Genomic DNA, 19,674 nt, shown 5'->3' on the forward strand with positions numbered 1-19,674 from the left:
CGGGGGAGGGGCGGCGAGCTCGGCGGGAGCAGCGCGGCGGCCGCCGGTACCTCCCCCCCCGCCATCCCGGCGCCCGCCATGTCCCGCTTCTACCGGGCGCTTCGCCGCCGCGGCAGCGCCCGGGCGGGCGGTCTGGTCGCGAAGGAGGAGGACGTTTACCGGTGGGGTCTGACAGGTCAGCGGGCCGCCAGCAGCCGGCCGGGCTGCCCGGGGGTGCTGGGGGAGCGGTAACGCGCGTCGGGGGCCCGGTTCCCGGGAGAGGACCGGCGGTGGAGCGGCCCTGCGGCTGCCGGGTGGGCTCTGCGTGAACAACCCTGAAATAAGCGCAGGCGTAGGGGAAGGCGGCGCCGGGCAGAGCGCGGCGTGGCCGCGGGTGGTCAGGCCGAGGCCCTGGCTCCCTGGGCCCGGCTCCCGCGACACAGCCTGGGGCAGCCTCGGGCCCGGACCCACCCGGCGGCGTCCGCCGGCCTCGGAGCGGGTCGGTGTTGGGCGTCGATGCTTCGAAGCGGTTCCCAGTCCCTGGAGGTCGTCAGGGGAGCGCCCGGGCCGGCCGTCCCGCTTCGCCGAGCGGAGGGCAGCGCCGGTGCCAGTCCCCGCGCCGGGTTTGGGGGTCTCTGGGGCCGGTTGGGGTGCTGCGCGCCCTCGGCGGGCGCCTTCCCCCGGGAGAAAAGCAGAAGCCTGGTGGGCGATGCGCAGCCCTCGGGTCCGGCGAGGGGCCCTGAGAGCTGCTGCGCGGCTTGGCTCCTGGCTGCTTGGGCGTGTTCTGCCCCATCGCCAGGATAACGGTGGGAGCAGTAGCTACAGCGACCTGCGCCTGAGCTCTGCCCTCGCTGGAGCGCGGGGAAGCTGGAAAGCATCTTGCTGAGGAGTGATTATTATACAGCAGAAGGATGTTACAAATGTTTCTGGTAGCCTAAAGCGTGTCCCTGGTTACTTACATATTTAAAAAAGTACTTACATATTTAAAAAAGTGGCTGGAGCTGAAAATCAAGCTGGCCATTAGGAATGCAAAGCAGCGGCTTAATTATCGGATTAGGTTCCTTGTACAGGCCCTCGTAGTGACCTGGGGCATTTTTGTGTGTGCAAGTTCCTGGATATGGTTGAGTTTAACGGATTTTCTGTAACACCGGTGTTTCCGCTCTCCAGTGGCATAAACCAGCTGCTGCTGGAAACTGGTGTGCTTTTCCCGAGAGGCAGATGTTTGGAAAGGCCTGTTCTGGGTGGGACCTGTTTCTGGTGGCTTCCAGGTGTAGCTGTGTATAGAGCGTATTGGATGGCTGTGCAAATGTAACAAATTGCTTTTATTCCCAGGCATTAAGCTTCGCCCATATCAAATAGAAGGTGTAAACTGGCTGGTGCAATGCTACGAAGCCCAGCATGGCTGTATCCTGGGTGATGAGATGGGTCTTGGGAAGACTTGTCAGGTGTGTCTTCTTGTTTTTCTTCTGGAAAATGGTCTTTGCCTTATCTTTTTTTTTTTAGCCCAATGTTTCTGCAGAATTAAGAAGTACCCTAATGGTTGGTTAGATAAGCAGCCCCATCCTGAAGTCCATGCTGAAAAGAGAGAGATTATTGTTTCTTTCATTTCTTAATCATTTAAACCAACTGTTAAGTCCTCAGTAACACTAAAAATGCTTTAAGGTTTTGTAAAACCCGAAGTGGTCATTTAATGCAGACACCTTAATGCAAAATTCAGAGTGCAGAGTTGAAGGCACAGTACACAGACAGTGCAGAGAGGATGATGTCGTTTGCACCTGCAGCAACATGATTTTTGAGTCTGTCAATACATGGATTAAAGGTTACAGGTGTAAATTTTTCAGAGCTTGTTGTTTTTTGGTAAATTTTTCAGTGAGTTTCAGTTTTGTTGGAAAACGACTGTGCTTTGGTTCAGCTGGTTGTATTCAGTGGGTCTTAAATAACAGACTGGTAGTTTTAGAAGGTGATGTATGGTAGATCATCTTATTTGTGACTGTAGGAGAAGGGTCTTTGGAAAGGGGTTCGGGATATTGAGATGATGTTTTGGGATCCAAGCTTTTTTGTCATTGATGGTGGATCTCATTTGATAGTCTATTAGCTCTGCTTTGTGCTAGAGAAGCTGCGGGAACTAGCTGCAAAGCTCAACAAGGACACAGTTTATGTAGGTTCAGGCTATTGGGTTGAACCCTTTCCTTGTTATAAAAAAAAATATTTTCCTTGCTTTCTAGACTATTTCTCTACTTCTTTATTTGACAAAAAAATTAACAAACAAACAGAGATTTCTGATACTCTGTCCTCTGTCCGTGCTGAGCAACTGGAAGGAGGAACTGGAGAGGTAAGTTTCAACAGTTGTCTGGCTTATCATGTTCTTGCACAGTGAGTTACAAAGATTCTCTTCAACTGTGCTCGGTCCAACAGTCTTCTTCCTTTTAAAAGAAAAAAAAAACCAGTAAAAAGGGAAGCTACTAAACCAACAAATCAATGCAAGCTATGCAGTTAATGCATAGTCTTTACAATGCTGTGGTATACGTGAATTCATCCGACTTACAGTATTGGCTGACTTTCAGTCCAAATGCCCCCACTAGCTCCTTGCTTTTTATTGATTTGTAACCCTTCATGCTCAGCCTCTCTTAGGCAAAATCTGCTGAAGACAGCCAGGATTCTGTATGATGAAAGGTAAGATCCAAGTTGAATAGTATCTTTCTTGGCATGCTCACGTGTGCATGCAAAATACATCTGTGCATGCCACCCGTCTTCACCGGCATGCAGTGACTGTGCTGATGGCACACCTGCTACGCCCAGAATTTATACATTTTTAAGCTGGAGCCCAAAGATTCCTTCTAAGAGGAAGGGCAGAAAGTTAAAGCTTAGAACAGAGGTCTGTCTGTGTGGCTGTCGGGCAATGCTGTCTCTCAGCATTTGAAGTCATCCCGGTTACATCCTGAAGTGAGCTGGCCTGATTTGGATAGGCTGCAGTTGGAATAATTGGAGGAAAGTGCATCCCTTCATAGATCAGCAGTAAACAGCTGTCTGGGAGGAACGTGAGGCAAATATCAGTGATGGGATTAAATGAGGAAGATTTCTATGATCCCAGCTCTTCATCCACTGGTTTTAGCTGCTTTTTGACTAAGAGGATAGATTTTTGAGGCCGTGACTTGGACTTGTTTGCTACAGACATTGTTTGCCTTTATTTTAACATGATTTAGGCCAGTTCTTTGGTCTGGGCAAACTGTGTCCATTCACCTGCTCCTCATGAGCTTTTTCAGTTCAGAAGAACAGATGAGCCATGAGAACCAGCAGCTGAGGTGCCAACCTGAGCTGCAAATTAATCAGAAAGGGGTTAGATTCAGAAGCTGAGGTCCAGCCACATCTCACAGGAGGGTAGGGTGTTTGGATAGTAGGTTCTCATTATCCGTGTAGTAGCTATGTTTGATAATGGGGTCCAGGGTCATAAACACCTGAGAGACTTAGCTTGGCTCACTGTTTTTTCTCTGTCTTTCTCTTGACAACAGGTTTGCTCCAGGTCTTTCCTTTTTGACATATGTAGGGAGCAAGGAGGAACGACCCAAACTGCAGCAGAACCTGAAAGAGCAACCTCACTTCCATGCGCTTTTGACGACATATGAGGTACATGGTGTCTCTGTCACTTGAAGGCAGGGCTCAATTTTTTCCTCGCCTTTTCCATTCCTCTGTACCACCCAGCTCATGCCTTGTCCTCTGTACTCACCTCTGACCTTCCTCTGTGATTTTCTACTCTGTAACCCACTTTACCAGCTGATCTAAGTTGCTGCACTTTTTATGTCCCTAAATTAATCTGTTTTAACCCCAGATTTACCACATAGCTGTATCACACCTTGAGTGATGAAAACAGACACATGTCCATCCTTAACTAACCTTAAATGGTATCTCCGTGGTCTTTGAATGGTGCCTTACAGACCTTTAACATTCAATAGAAGTGTACACGTGCGATGTTTATCAAGGTTCTATTAATCAGGCAATGCAAGAACACTTACAAAGAGGTTGCCTTTTCTGTGCTCTCTTCAGCATGCCCTCCTCAGACAAAACTTTCATTCCTGGACTGCAAAATGGTGAGGCTCCTGTTACAACTGGTAGGACTTTGGGCTGAATCTGATCAGACCTCCCCTACCGGCTGTAAGCTATGTTTGGTTAGAGTGAAAATGGTTGTGATGCTGAAGGTGCATGGTTTTTCTTACTGAGTGAGAAAGATACATAAAACTTTACAGAGGTTAAGAGCCTTTATGGTGTGTGTGTAAATTTCCATTAGTTCTCTGAAGTTCTACTGTTTGTGTGCTCTTAGACAAGAGTCAAAACTTCAGATCACAACAGCTTGTGCTTACAATAGCTGTCATATTACCTTCCTTAGGTGATAAGTGGCTTCATTCCACTCTCCTCCATTCCACCGTAGTTTGGAAACAGACAAAAAGGTGCTCTGTTTCTTGACTGATGTATTAACTGAAGTCATAAATCATGGTTCATTTCCTTTCATTGCAGATTTGTCTGAAAGATGCAGCATTTCTAAAATCGTGAGTCTGGTTTTAATTTTTTCAAATTTAGTTCTGCACATCTGTCAGCAATTTCTTAAATGTGTGTTTGCATGTGTGGGAGATCCCGTGCTTCTTTCACAAGAGCCAAGGATGTTCTTTGCTTTTGATTAGAGCTTTGCCTTTACCAGCTTTCAGGGAAGACTCTTTAATGTCAGTTAAGATGTATGTGGACAAGGACAGTTTTCAAGACAGTTAACTCAAAATAATATGACGCATACTGGCTTATAGTGGTACACTAAATATCAGTCCAGAAAAGTGATATATAGAACGGAGGAGATCTTTAAGAGCTTCAGATTAGAAAGGTATAAGATGCAAAATTTGCTGAAATTGACCTGCATTGTACTATGATGATCATGTGCTAATACCATACCCTGAAATGTAGTGCCTCTTGCCACCAGTCAGAACTGTGCAGGGTTTATGGAGCATTTACGCTTTCTAGCAAGACCAATTATACAGCTGAAGTTCAGCCTGTAGGAAGCATTGTCGTGGTCATGCAGGATTTTACAGAAGCCTAAACTTGAAATGGGGAGGAATTTTCCTATTTTTTTTAGTAATAGCACCAGTGCCTTGAGATAGTGATAAGTGGTGTGACAATGCTGGGGGCAGCCAGATATCAGGAATGGCTCAGGATCTTTGTAGGACCGGAAAGCCAGTGGGCCCCCACTGACACAATTTATGGTCTCCCATAACTAGCCAGGCACGCTATGGGTGCCCTGTTGTCTTTCTGCAAAGCACCTGCCTTTGGCCACTGCTGGAAAGAGCAGATTGTGATGAACACAGCATGTTTCGAAACCAGGCTGTATGAAACGTAGCCATGGCCATACTGTCCTTACAGTTTCATATCATGTCCTGTGCTGCTGTGTATGATTTTGCTTATTTTCCAGCTTAGCCCTGGTATGTAGTACCCAAGGAGAGCAAGTAACTAGCCCTAGTACCACGAAAACGTCAGCTCCAGTGCGATTTCCTACTTCTAAGGCTAGCGCATAATCTCAAAGCCATGTCAGTCAAGTTTGGGGTGTTTTTGCACTCTGGTATTCCTTCTGAAAAAAGTGGTTGCATTTATACCTTGTCCTGTGTAAGAGCACTTGGAGCACTTTGTAAAGGTGGTTCAAAGTTGTCAGATGTCCCATAACCACCACTACTTACAAGCGGTGTAACAGCACAAATGAGCTGAGCAAGAGCCCTGCTCTAATGTAACTCCTGAGAGATCAGACTCTGCTCTGTACATGAGCTTCTGCAATGCTTCCCACTGAAGTGTCCCCTCTGCAACTCAGTTGCTGTGCCTGTAGAATAAGAACAATGACATTTGACTGTTCTGGCGATGGACAACCACTCTTAAATGGGAAAGAGGGGAATTAAAGGAAGCAGAACAGCTGTGAGGAGAACATAAGTCACTGTGATTTCAGCCTTTGTGTTCCACTGGGAAGTGAGGCGTGTGAGTAAGAAGAGCTGGAGGGTTGTGCTATCCCTTCCCTGTCTACCTATCAACCGGACTTGACTGTGTGGAGATCATTCCGTGATGTGGGAGTTGAAACCCTAGTGATAAGCAGGCATAGGCACTGGGGACTGAAAAGATCAGGAGTTTGTATTAAGCCTAGTGCATCTACTAGGTCACCAGTGATTCTGCAGCCTATTTGACGAGACACTGCATACAGCTCTATCAAGCCTAGAATAAATTGAAGTTCCTGTCTCGGGTCACTTGCAAAAGGGTAATGGTTCTGCCACCCCTACTTCATAGTTGTTGGGTTTTTGCACAGGTGCTAGGGCCTAGCTTCGTGTCTTTTTTTTTTCCAAATCATAGACCTCCTTGAATGTTTGACTAACTTGTGCTTATGTCATTTCCTCATAGAAACAGGAGTGGAGAGAGAAGCAAGAAATTCAAGTAAATTTACTTAGTTTTGATTTCAGAAAAACTATCCAGGCTATAGTTATGAAGCTGTGCTGGCTCTTGAAAACGAGCACTTGTGAATTCCTCCCACCCCACTTGTGGTGTTTGCTTGTTATTCATGGGGTGGGACCATCTCAAGTTCAACCAAGCAGAGCCACCACTTTTTTTCAGTCTTTTTGTACTTACAAGAATGAGTTGTCAGCCCTGAACTGAATATGCTGTTTTGTGTTTGTTCAGCTTTATCTGGGCTGCCTTGGTTGTAGATGAAGCTCACAGACTGAAAAATCAAAGTTCTCTGCTTTACAAGACGCTTTCTGAGGTAAAATATCTCATCTGTCTTTTAGTGTCTAAAGACTTTTTCCTCTTCAATATAGTGTACAGATTCTCTGTTTGTTCTTCTGAGTATTAATCTCTGGGCCACAACCGATTTCCATTTGAGTTGGTGAACAGGCAGACAGAGAAAGGCCGATCTTGTTGGCTTTGCATGGAGGTGGGCAGTATTTGGAGCTTATCTCTCATTCTGACTCGTGTTTGGGCTTGGCACGTTGGAGCAATTTGAGACACTTAAAAGTGTAAAGTAGCCAGACATAGCGCTGAACCACAGCTGTGCTACTGAAGTGGTAGAAGTCTGGCTGACCTAAGACAAGATAAAGCAACAAGAGGCTATCTCCAGCTCTGGAAGGGTGAAGGAACCCTTGCCTAGTTCATGGGACTGTTGACTTCTATTGTCCCATTTAAAGGAGCCACCGTTGTATATTGAAATTAGTAGAATTGCTTGAGCTTCCAAAGCACCCTGCCAAAGTAAATTGAATGCCTGAGTGAAGGCTACTCGTCTTGGCAGTGAAACATGGGCATTAGGTCTGGGCTGGCATCAGCAACAATGAGCCACAGTACCTTTAAAAATATTTTTTTTATTAAATTCTCAGAAGTCTTGTATCTTCTGAACATACCGTCCATGATGTCTGTATTTTAGGAGCTTTGGCTGTAGTCACAAAGAAATAGGCATGATTCACCTTAGGTCTCCTCCTAATGCATCGTATTTTACCAAACTTGAGAGAAGACTTACATTTTTTCAAAGGTAGCCACGTTCCCCAGGTCTCTTTACAGGAATTACTGTAAGCAACATGGACCAGATAATGTTGCTGTGTTTGTCAGTTAGCCAGCAAATCGAAATGGAGCATAGTCTCTTGCAGTTTCATTTCACTGTCCTATTCCGACAGCGTTTTCCAGTCATGCCCATGCAATATTGGACTGTAGAGAGCACGGATCTGAGAACTTTAATGGTGTTGGTTTTGAACTTTGTTCTTATTTTGCTTGCAATGTCTTCCTTGTGTTGGTGCCATCCTAGTCAGTTTGATGCAGCTGTCTGACTGTCACACTATGCCTTATGTTGGATGGTTTTGGCAGACCTTTGCAGCATTCTGCAGGCAGTTCTGTGCCACCTGTCATCTTTAAGTTAAGCTTAAGAGTGGCGTGGGTGGAGCTGTATATTAAGCAAACTTTCATTCCAGATATTTTCTCCTAATTATTTTGTTTTGTTGCTGGTCCTTTCAGTTCTCAGTAGGCTTCAGCCTGCTACTCACAGGCACTCCAATCCAGAACAGCCTCCAGGAACTGTACTCCTTACTCAGCCTTATTGAGCCTGACATCTTTCCTAGGGAGCAAGTGCAGGAGTTTTTTGAGTATTACCAAGCAATTGAAAAGGAGAGTGAGCCAGGTCAGTAATAAGCAATGTTGTACTTCAATCAGAACAAGCTATTATCTTGACTAGGAAACAGGCATATTGTGTCCTTTTTATCTGCTTTTTTTTAATGCTGACTAGCCTTAAAACAAAGCCACTAAAAGTAATAATTATATCTTGATTTCTCTGTAAAATTTGGCTTGAATAATTTCACTTACAGATGTAAGGTTCCTTATACATTTATTTTGAAAGGATAATTGTGAAGGTACTGTAAAAATTGCTTACATTTAATGCAATAATCTCTTTTTTTTTTCCCCTGCCTCTGCATAGCCAAAGAATTGCACAATCTTCTGCAGCCGTTTTTGCTTCGAAGAGTCAAATCTGAGGTGGCTGCAGAGCTGCCAAAGAAGGTGGAAGTGGTTCTGTACCATGGAATGTCAGCTCTGCAGAAGAAGTACTACAAGGCCATTTTGATGAAAGATCTAGGTAACTGAGGGTTTTGAATCCTACCAGTTAATTTTAAAACCAAAATTAATTCCTTTTGTAAATCTGTGCTCTGTTGTTGTGAAGCAGAAGATGCTTTGGCCTGCAGAATACGCGTAGAATAACATGCCAAATTCAATGCTTTGGGCTGCTTAATTTGTTGTATTAGCTTGTGATAAAATAAGAGACTTACGGATCTAGAGCTGAGCTGTTGCAGAGCTAGGGAGGGTCAGCTTCAGGATTCTGCTTGGGGCCAGCCTGTAGTTAAAAACAGTCATCACGAGGTAAGCCTGCTCCTATTGCATGTTTTTGTGTTCTGACAAAAGGGTGGTACAAGAAATTTTGGATCTGTGGGTGTCTACAAATTTTCCAACAGTAGCACAGATGCCATGAAGCAAATCTAAACCTACTGGATGTGGATATGAGGTTCTTAGGAAACCACAGGGCCATATAGACAATGCAGCCATAGACTCTTACTGTAATAGCTTGATCCTTGTCACTCTGCATGTAAACTAACTGTAGCAAAGCATCCTGAGGTAGGAGAGAGAAAGTATGTGCTTCTCTCTGAATTCCTCCTCTGTAATCTATGCATACCACGTCATACGGCTTGCCAGTGCTTATGTGTTGTAGGAAAAGTAAAACTGGAGGGGGGGGAGACCCTTTGTTCTTCTAGCTCTAGCACTTTGTGTGAACATCACCAGGCAATCTGAACCTCCTTCTAAAGTCAGCATATGTGCACATATTTTGTTTTTTTCATCATGAAAATGCAACCCTTCTTAACTTCCTGGTTGCCTAGGAGACATTGACTGTTCTGCATTACTTTTTGTTGGAAAATTCAAATGAACTGCATCAAATTTCTTTCACTGTTTTTGATGATTTCTAGGTCTATAATTCGCTCTTAGAAAAATGACAATGACCCTTTCCAGGGAGTTGACAAGGCAGAGTAGTTTTCATCAGGGTCTTATTTCAAAAGGTTTGTCCAAAAAATGTGAGGGAAATTTTGTTTGGTCCATAAAAACAGATGTATTAGTCTTGACCTGGGAAATTCAAATGCAAATATGATACGCAGAGAGATACTCCAGTGCTGATGCAGACGTTCTCAGTCACACCCACTGATGGAGCATGGGCTTTCCTGCTCAGTTCCTTTTCTGTGCTGTTTGTTCCAGATGCATTTGAAAATGAAACAGGAAGGAAGGTTACACTTCAGAATGTCTTAATTCAACTTCGGAAGTGTGTTGCCCACCCGTACCTTTTCAATGGTAAGAAAGCACTGTTGTCTCTCTTGAAACAGAAAAAAATAAGTATCTTGATTTACACAGTGGTTTTCTATTATTGCTTGGCAGTGTAATGCTTAGAAGCAGCAAGTAATAAACAAGGTTTTACTTGAATCAGTAGCAGCTTTGAATTTGTGTCCCATTCCAACACCTGGCAGTTCATCAGCAATGAGGAATCAAGTAGGGGACTGTGAAGTCTGAGTTTGTTGCTGCAGCTCTCCACTTGTGCGTCTTCTCTCGCCTAAACAATGAAATCACAATGCTTTGTTGAACTACTGAATGTCTTCCTTAGAGACAGAGAAGGACCATCACTTCTCAAGCATGTATCATGGGGGTCTGCTTGGCAAGAGCTGGCAGTGCAGACTCACTGAGGTTGACCACAGAGTTGTTACTTGCAGAGTATTAGGTCTACTTCTGAACCTCTTTTCTGTTCCAGGTGTTGAGCCAGAACCCTTTGAGATTGGAGACCATATTGTTGAAGCCAGTGGCAAGCTGTGTTTGTTGGATAAACTCCTTTCGTTCTTGTATGCTGGGTATGTCATGTTGGGGTGAGGAAGACAGGGTGGAGTTGACATAGGGAGAAGAGGTAAACTGGGAAGGCAGACTGTCTTTTTTAGCCATAGACTGAGCAGATATTCATCACAACACAAGCACTGCCCTATTTATTGCACGTTACTGATGACCTTAAAGAAGTCATTTCAGTATAAGGAGCTGCATCAGAGATGGTAGAGGAACCTCAAAAATTTTTGTAGCTTCCTTTTAAATATTTCTCAAAACACTTGATGAATGCTCTCATATTTTCATATTTGAGAACGTGGGACAATAACTATCTGACATGGTATTCAGCATATCTGGTTTAACTGTGGGTTTCCTGAGAGTAGCTTCCAGTGCGTCAGTTGAGTTCCTTTGTACTACTATGCCTGTGTTAGCCTGGGAGGCAGAATGCATAGCAGATGTGAAAAATAATTTTGACTGGACCAAAAACCAAGAATAGGCTTTGGGAATGGCATTCAGAACTCCTTGTGTTGAGCTCTGGTGACTTCAGAACCTGGAACCCAAGGACCTTGGATATTTACCTCCAGCTCTCAGACAAGAGGCAAATCAAACTGCAGTTTGCCTTCTTGTGCAGTCTGTGAAGCAGTGCATCCTGCATGATATGGATTCTACCTTCTCTCTTAATTGGGCTACAATTTCCCTTTGACTACTTCCAAAGGACAGAGGTTCAACAGACCTTGGGAAGTTCTGATGTTGTGGAGGTCTTTGTCCTTCTGCTGTGTAGCACCTGTGAGTGGGTGCCTCTCCCTTGAATGTCTTTGCCACACAACCAGCCCTGTGCAAATTCTGAACTTGAAAACGCCTGTGTTCTCTACAGTAAAGTCTGATTTATACAGAGCACTGTCTGAGGCCTAGAGCTGCGAGGGAGGAGAGTTGATTTCTCACTTCTACATAACTGTTTGCAGAGTTTGGTCTTTCAGGGTCATTTGCTAGAGCAGGAAATGCTTTACTGTCACAGAGATGCTGATATTAAATTTTCCCAGCATTTAAACTGCTTTGTAGTGTGTGATTTGAGAGCAGTCTGGTGTGGCAGGTCATCTGCTGAGAAAGACCACAAGACGTTATGTTGAAGCTGAGGATCCTTTTAGACAAGGCTCCTTTGGATCCTCACCAGGCTGCATCCAGCCAGCAGCAGAGCTGTGCCAGAGCCTTGTTACCTCTCTCTGACTCTGCACTCTAGCCACAGCAACTGATGATGGCAAGTGAAGCTAACTGGTTGCATTTGGATGTGGGGCTGAAAATGTGGTGAGGGAATGGGCCATGACTCTGTGAGGCTTAGTGTACAGCGGTGATGAGGCCTTGCTATGTAACAGTGACTAATGGTGACTGGTTAAGCTATTGTGACCTCTCTCTACACTACTCTGTGAAATGCTGTCACAGTATGTTGAGGCTCATGGTGTCTCATGCTCTTCTTCCAGTGGCCACCGTGTCTTGCTCTTTTCTCAGATGACTCAGCTGCTTGATATCCTGCAAGACTACATGGACTATAGAGGTATGTTCTGCACACTTTCGCGGGATAGGGCTTATTCTAATGATCTCTGCCATATATTGTTCCTCTGATTTTGGTTGGTCTGCCTGTGATGAGGATTTATTGCTGCTTAGTAGATAGAAACCATATTCTTGCAGTGGCACTGTGAATTGGAGGGTCTTAAGTTCAGCTCTTTGCTGTGTTACCACCTTCATGAAATGAGCTGACATTTCAGTGTTGTTCTTCAAAGTAGTTACAGCTTTGGTTCCTCAATAAAATGGAGCTAACAGGTGGCAGGGGAGCAATGTTTCATCATATACCTATGCTCAGTTATGTACCTGAGTCGTGAAGTAATTGCACTGAAGGCTATTGCTCTAGATTCAGTTTGTCTAGCACAAAACACAAATTGGGCCACATTCATACCAGGAAATTAATTTTTGATTAAAACAGTTGTTGGCAGTGGGGCCCCAACTTGTCTGCAAGGGCTGGTTGGATCAGACCGTTTTTGGCAAGGTTAGCAAAGTGTTCTTGGGACATTTTCTTTTGTTTCAATCCACATGGCTCCATGCCTACTTAGGATTTCCCGTGAAAGAGGCTTTTGTTTGGTGTTTATGGTTTTGGGCAACTAATAATGCAGGATAAAGCCAAATGTAGGGCTATATCCCATACTGCTTGCTCACAGGAAAGCACACGTTCAGGGCCATGGGAGTTTGCATAAGGAGAATCCAATGGTTGTTGGCCTGTTTCAGCATAGTCTGAAATGGGACTGTGTGCTAATGTTTGACTCTGATTTTTCCTGTTGTGTTTCCAAGCAGTAAATTAAATGCTAAGAGTCTGCTTCAGACTCAGCTAAATTACCCTTTGCCGACAATCAACCTGGAAGTCACGGTCACTACTTCAGTTTATATGAGGTTTAACTGGGAAAGAATGAAGGAGTTGAAGGCAATAAAATGAGAATCAAGGCAGGAGAATTTGACATGAAAAGGTTCAGGACAGCAGTGAGACAGCAGAGAATGAGGTAAGAGCATAGACAGAATTTCAGAAACATACGTGTTACTTGTTTGAAAAGGCTACAGCTACGAGCGGCTGGACGGTTCTGTTAGGGGAGAAGAGAGACACCTTGCCATTAAGAACTTTGGTCAACAGCCTATCTTTATCTTCCTGCTGAGCACCCGAGCAGGTAAGTAAGGAAAAGAGAGACAAGCAACCCATCTTGCTTCTGCACTCTTCTTTCATTCTCTCTGGCAAGTTTTCAGGGAGTTCTGAATCCTGTAGAGACTGTTCATGTGGGGGATTTTTGAGGGAGACAAGACACATCCTGAACTTGGGTCTCTCAGCTAGGACATCTGGTTTCTGTGCTTTCCTTTCAGCAGCTGATGCCAAGATGCTTTCATATTGCAGCCACTTGAGTTACTTTTTTTGATTCCAAGTCCCATAATGCCTGTCCCCGTGCCAGGTTGAGCTTAAGGAATCTCACTAGCATTTTATTTCTGCGAGCACTAGACTTTAGGCAGGAACATGCTTTCTTTACTTAAGCTGGTGGAATTTCTTCTTGAGTTTGCTGAACACGGACACGCTCTCTAGCTGGCAGACAGACTCAAACGAGAGCCTTCTACCGTCCTGAGAATGCAAAGAACACCATGGGACCACCATCTGTGCTTCTTCCCCTCTTATCTCCTCAGGCATATCTGTCTCTTCTACACAGTTTCAAACCTCCCTGTCTCTCTATTCAAGCAAGCGCAGAGGCAGGCTTCTGCCTTTCTCCAGAAGAGGGATCCACACTGCTTGATCTCAAGGATCAAACTTGAACTAAGTCTTGCTTTGGGCTTCTGGTCAGACTTTCTGGATGAGCCTGGCTCCAATGATCCTGCAGTGTGTTGAGGGGAGTATGTAGAGAGACTGAAGAGAAGCATCTAACGTAGATGGCAGGAAGAAGTGTGTCTCGCACCACAGTGCTGAACCCTCCCTGCCCATGTCAGCCAGACTTGGAGTTGTTTTTTACTGCACATTGCTATGTCTGGCCGAAGCATCTTGTATTCAGCTGGGAATGCGTGTGCTAACAGTATTTTTCCATCCCTGTTATGTTATGGACAGAGATTTTCAGGCGTATGACTGTCTCCTCTTGCAGGAATGTTCTGATTATGGTGAAGAGGTGCTTGGCATGAGCTGGAAGAAAAGCTAAGGCAGCAGGCTCCCCCTTCTTTAACTACAGTATGTAGTCACAATAGTGGGTATTAAAAAAAATATAATTAGGTTTTTTTTCCTTTCATTCCATGAGAGCCTATACTCTAACATTCAGAAACTTTAAATTAAATAAATACCTACACTCTGGTTGTTGTATAGTTGGGCCTGGTTTTCCACTGTTTCAGCAGTGTATTTACCAGCTGCTTTTGTGCTGCAGCCAAGTCATGACTTGGGCAGTCCCTTGTAGCCTCAGTGAAGACAGTGCTTGCTGGGTTAATCTGCCTGCCAGCTGAGGAACATGTCTGTGCTCATCAGTCTTGACAACCAGTCCCCTTCGGATTGGTTCACTTGCACGCTGTGTTTTTTTACTACAGTGCTCAGTACAGCTTGTTTTTGGGCTGTTGCAGGAACCTGGAAGCACAGAGAAGTGCAGAAATGGGCAGCTTTCTCATCTTTTTAGGTCCTTGTGAGACTCAGATTTGGGATTGAGAGATGGCTCTAATTAGATATAGTTGATCAGACCTGACCGAACCTTGCATGGCATAAATTCCCCAGCTGCGCCTTTATTTTCTGCTGGTGACATATTTTGTGATCTTCTGTGTTCATAGGTGGAGTTGGCATGAACCTGACAGCAGCAGATACAGTTATTTTTACCGATAGCGATTTTAACCCACAAAATGACTTGCAAGCAATAGCACGAGCTCACCGGATTGGGCAGCACAAGTGAGAAATGTTACTGCTTCTGGTTTGGTTGCTGACTCTCTTGGTCTCTCAGTATTGCTTTCCCTGTCCACAGGCAATGGAGGGTTGAAGGACAATAGGCTGAAGATCAAAGAGGGAGAACAAAGAGGATTTCACAGCTGTTGCAGCCTCATGTGGTCTTGGCCTTGTCATGTGTCTAGGGTGGGAGATTTGTAGGTTTGGAGGAGGAGAGGGAATCTGGAGGTTTGCTTGCACTTTTGCAGCGAGCATTTCTCCTGTGTCAAGAAGCAATGTATCAGCATTACATTTCTGCTGATTATTTTTGTTGATTTTGTTCTTGCCGTTTTTTCCCCTACCAAAGGAGTGGGTGAGGGGATAGCGCTCCATGCAAGGAAATAGCATTAGTGCACCTCAAGAAAAGGAAAATAATAAGATTTTTCTTAAACTTTTCAAGGCCTGTGAAAATTATCCGCTTGATTGGGCGAGATACAATTGAAGAAATAATCTACCGAAGAGCTGCTTCTAAGCTCCGGCTGACAAATGCTATTGTAGAAGGGGGTCAGTTTGCTCTGGGAGCGCCCAAGCCTCAGGGAGCAGCAGAATTACAGGTAAAATACAGCTATATCCTCAATTTGACTCCAGTAACGTTTTTAGCAATGTCCCAGAGTGTTTCTGTATTTATGTCTGATACGAACCTAGCCAAACACTTATGTTGTGGGGTAGATGTGCCTTGACATGTCAGCTTCTGGATGTCTTAGGAACCAAAATGGCATCCCAGGTCCAGGCAAGATCTGACATTTGAAGACAGTTTTTACAATTTTGAGGCGCATCCATTGTTGATAAAGGGTGTGTTTTCTTGGAGAAGAGGGGAAGGCAGAACCTCTCCTTGGTTTGTTTATTTTTAATTGTAACATGTCTAAAGTGGAAGCTGACCCATTGCTTCTAGAACTTATCTGTCTCTGGTGCTTTTCTCTCACAAACAGAGCCGGTGATAAGCTTTTGATTGCTCGTCTGAAACTAAGTCAACCTTCTGTTGACCTCTTGGCAAATATAGTGCCTCAGGAGTTGGGACATGATTTATAATTCTGACCTGAAAGCTGAGGCTTGTGCTGGGAACTTGGGTTGAAAACCTCAAGCAAAGTGACATTTAGGGGAATGTATCCCGTGTGCAGCTAAACCTGGGAGAGGTTTGGAATTAGTGTATCTTTTCCCCTGCTGCCTCCCCTCCCCACGCTATCAGCATGTATCTCAGCAATTATAGTTTCCATGGGAGAAGTGGAACTGAGCCCATAGGAAATTCCATGCTGCTATTTTTCTCCCCATGGATTTTGTGGTATTTATGCTTTTGTTTTAAAGGAGTTGGGGGCAAAAACAAGCCTGGTCTTTCTGGCTATGAAGAAAGCTGCTTGAATGCAGTCAGTACAATGCTGTTTTGTCATTTAGCCCTGAAGAAAAATGACTGTTCAAGTCTGGATGAGTTATTTTTGAGGCAGATATGTTGTAGGGGTCTGTCCCATCAGGTGTTGGGAGAACTAAGCATGTTAAAGCCTAAGTGTTTTCACAGGTAACATTAAGGCTTAGATTTCTCCACTCTTACATCCTTTGCACTTAAGCCTGAGAAGCTCGAGACACTCGATTGGTATGGAATTAGGAGATGTTAATACTGAACTTCCCCTTCTCTTTATTAAAGCTGAGTGAAATCTTGAAATTTGGCTTGGATAAACTGCTCTCCTCTGAGGGGAGCACTGTACAGGATGTGGAGCTTGAAAACATCCTTGGAGAGACAAAAGGAGGGAAGTGGGTAATGGATGTTGTGCTGCCGCGCGAAGAAGAGAGTGAAGAGGAGGATCCAGAGAGTAAGTTAAAAATCTGAATACCTATGAAACACATGGCACTTGGGTGTCCTTAGAGAAAGCTTCCCAGCAGGGGTGGCATTTTTCAGGCAACAGTAAGAAAAGTGGACTTGTAATTGAGTGAGTGGCTTGGATTTTGTTTATGGCCTATCCACAAACTTTATTTCCAACCCTTTATTGGCCTTTTTCTTCTTTTTGTGTCCTTATTTTACAAATACTGTAAGAAAATAGTAACAATACTTTCCTAGTTTGTGGTTATGGCTGGGGGGCTGAATTCCTTCATGTGCTTCAAATATTTTGAGACCTCGGATGAAATGAATGAGAAAAGGGGAATTATTCAAATTGCAGATGGTATTTTACCCACAGAGAACCATTAAGATAGATCTACAGTTTTAGAGCTGTAACAGTAACTTCAGGAAAGACTATATAGCAGGTGTTTTGTACTTATCTCTAACAAAAGATTATTGGCCATGAAAATCACAAGTTAAAATCACCTTAAAAAATTCCGAAATGTGAGATAAGAAATGTGGAGTCATGAAGTCTAGACAACTAGAATAAACCTACTCTGTCTTCAGTGCTCTACCTGGCAGTCCAAATGACACACAATTGTGGTTAGTTTTTCATAGCCCCATACTCTAAGAGAATAAAAGGATGCTTTCCCTCTTGTGTTGTTCCTAGTGTGAAAGACTGAGTTTCTGTTTTGCGTACACAGTAGCACTTAAGTATAGATCTGTGACTGAAGCAGAAATATGTCCCTGCAGGTTAGATATTGTCCGTCCTGCAACAGTTGCCAGCAACAAGTAATTATTTGCTGAGAGTTAGCAGAGAGTGATATTTTCTTTCTGTTGGTAACTGAAAGAGGAGCAGTGATACCATGCTGTGTAATAGTTATGGGGAAAATAGCTCACCTGATGAGCAGTAACTCTGGGCTGCCGGAGTGCTGTGCTTTTATTTTGCTTAGGATCTCAAAAGCAAAAGTTTGCTGTCGCTTTACAAGTGTTGCCTGGAACTAGATAGCAAAGCTAAATGGATTTGCTACTGGCAGAGATGGAATGACCAAAGAGAACACCGATGGACCCACAACTTAGAATAGTTAATTGACCAAGATAGGAAGAAGGGTTCTTTGCCAGTATAAATGACTTAAATGAAAAGCTTTTGCCTGAGGAAGAAAATCTTAATTCTCTTGATTCTAGGTGATGCTGACACTGGTCATACAGAAAAATGATGCGAGTGAAAGTCTTTTTCTGCTGAGGGTAGAACAGTGTCACAGAGAAGCCAAATTTCATTTGATCTCACCGTACACTTTAGGTGTTAGTGGCTTTCAGTTCCTTTTTACACTTTTTAATTATGTTTTAAAGATCACATGTACGTGTACGAAGGCAAAGATTATTCAAAAGAACCCAGCAGAGAAGACAAAAAAGCATTTGATCAGCTTTTGGATCTTCAGAAAGCTTTGACTGAAGAGACCAGTAAGGAAGGGAGAGCTCTGCGGAACAAAGCAAACGTAAGACAAAAGACATGACAAGGCACAGGATGCTCTTTCTTTTGCTTGTGGAAAATGAAGTTGACAGTTTTCTGTCTCTACCTGCAGCTTGCAGAAGGCATGTTAAAAGATTTGGATGCTAATGTAGTAAAGTTGGCTCTTGAATCTGAGGGCTTGACAATTCAGCAGTTCTTATAACGGATCAGAGATATGATGTGCAGGGCACTCATAAACTTAGGTCACAAAACCACATACTATGTGACTGTTGGGATCTGATGATCAAGACCTGTGGACAAGTAGGCAGATGGGAAAGGAGTGTAGGTTAATGTGGGCACCAGACATGGCTTGTTTTCATGATATTTCTTTCTTTCTCCAGGCCCTTCTCACAGGCCTCAGGGAACAGTCAGTTAGGAGGAAGCACTTGTTAAGCGCAGAGGAGCTGGAGGCTAGGAGGAAGAAGCTCCAAGAAGCAGCAGCAAAGAGAGCAAGACTCATGGAAGAAAAGAAGAAGGCAAAAGTAGAGGCAGAACACAAGAAAAAGTATGGTTTGTACTGCATCTACTGCTTGTAAGCTGATGTCTGTTACACTGTGCCCTAGAAACGTGTGTCTGACAAAAACAAGTTGTGCTCTGTATCCACTCTGGCAGATGGAGCTGGGGATAAGGGGAGGAGAATATGACAAAATGGCTGCAGGCCACCCTCATGAAAGAGTTAACTTCATATATCAGGATGTTTCTGTGTGTGTGCTCAAACTGCGTAATGTAAGATGTGAAGGTGGAAAAGTAGTTTGAGCCCCAAGGAAGAGTGCTTTTCCCCTGAATACACTGCCTGACTTCACATCTAATTTAATTCTTAGAGAGTGGCCTGAATAAGAACCTCATATCTGAATGTACAGTGAGCTTTTGGGAGAAGCTTTCTGAAATGTCACAGTTGGCCCCTATGTATCGGTCTGACATCTGTGACTCTCTGGCATGTGTCTTAACTTTCTCCTTATTTGCTAGATGTTCTTCCTTTTCACCACTCTAAGTAGCTCCTTGCCCTTTGTCATGAGCTCACTTTTCCCATGCCTGCAACTGGCTCGTAACACTGGCATGTGACTCTTAATATCACAGATAACAACTGCGGTAAACTTTGTTCTCATCTAAAATGGGAGGGAAGCAGAGGGAATGCAGGTCTGAGTCTCCTGTGTTTCACTGCAATGATTTAAAACAAGATGCGTGACCCCCACCTTTGATTTTCATTGAATGTAATTTTGTCTTGTTTTGCTTCAGGATGGCCTGGTGGGAGGCAAATCATTACACATCTACCTGCCTTCCTTCAGAGGAAAGTGACTCTGAGGAGGAGTTTGAGGATGAGGCTGGACTGAATGTGGATTTAGATTATGAAGATGCAGACCTGAAGTATATCAAGTACGTCATGGGAGATGTCACCCACCCCAAAGCAGAAGAGGAGGATGCCATCATTGTCCACTGCCTAGGTGGGGACCTACAACAACAGGAATGTTGTTGGGTGAGGTGGACAAGGGGGCTGGATTGTCCCTACTAGCTCAATAGGTTCTAATT

General features: G+C 44.2%; 1 protein-coding gene across 3 annotated transcripts in view; it reads left to right on the forward strand.

Annotated features, from left to right (window-relative positions):
* The first annotated feature begins 20 nt into the window (after positions 1 to 20).
* Positions 21 to 19,674, forward strand: part of CHD1L (chromodomain helicase DNA binding protein 1 like) — a 38,277-nt gene continuing 18,623 nt past the window's right edge. For 2 of the 3 annotated variants that reach the window (XR_012765662.1, XM_075437075.1), the window contains exons 1-18: positions 21 to 175; positions 1,312 to 1,424; positions 2,205 to 2,311; positions 3,489 to 3,603; positions 4,489 to 4,520; positions 6,667 to 6,748; positions 7,984 to 8,146; positions 8,441 to 8,596; positions 9,760 to 9,852; positions 10,304 to 10,400; positions 11,841 to 11,914; positions 12,960 to 13,070; positions 14,683 to 14,797; positions 15,231 to 15,384; positions 16,467 to 16,632; positions 17,988 to 18,133; positions 18,489 to 18,652; positions 19,384 to 19,589. Coding sequence is in view for 2 of the 3 variants with exons in the window: in XM_075437075.1 (XP_075293190.1) it covers positions 79 to 175; positions 1,312 to 1,424; positions 2,205 to 2,311; positions 3,489 to 3,603; positions 4,489 to 4,520; positions 6,667 to 6,748; positions 7,984 to 8,146; positions 8,441 to 8,596; positions 9,760 to 9,852; positions 10,304 to 10,400; positions 11,841 to 11,914; positions 12,960 to 13,070; positions 14,683 to 14,797; positions 15,231 to 15,384; positions 16,467 to 16,632; positions 17,988 to 18,133; positions 18,489 to 18,652; positions 19,384 to 19,589 (2,191 nt within the window). In the remaining variant the exon portion in view is untranslated. The remainder of the gene's footprint in view (positions 176 to 1,311; positions 1,425 to 2,204; positions 2,312 to 3,488; positions 3,604 to 4,488; positions 4,521 to 6,666; positions 6,749 to 7,983; positions 8,147 to 8,440; positions 8,597 to 9,759; positions 9,853 to 10,303; positions 10,401 to 11,840; positions 11,915 to 12,959; positions 13,071 to 14,682; positions 14,798 to 15,230; positions 15,385 to 16,466; positions 16,633 to 17,987; positions 18,134 to 18,488; positions 18,653 to 19,383; positions 19,590 to 19,674) is intronic. The other variant, XM_075437087.1, reaches the window with a different exon arrangement.

Source organism: Opisthocomus hoazin, chromosome 1, assembly GCF_030867145.1.
Source record: "Opisthocomus hoazin isolate bOpiHoa1 chromosome 1, bOpiHoa1.hap1, whole genome shotgun sequence".
NCBI lineage: Eukaryota > Metazoa > Chordata > Aves > Opisthocomiformes > Opisthocomidae > Opisthocomus > Opisthocomus hoazin.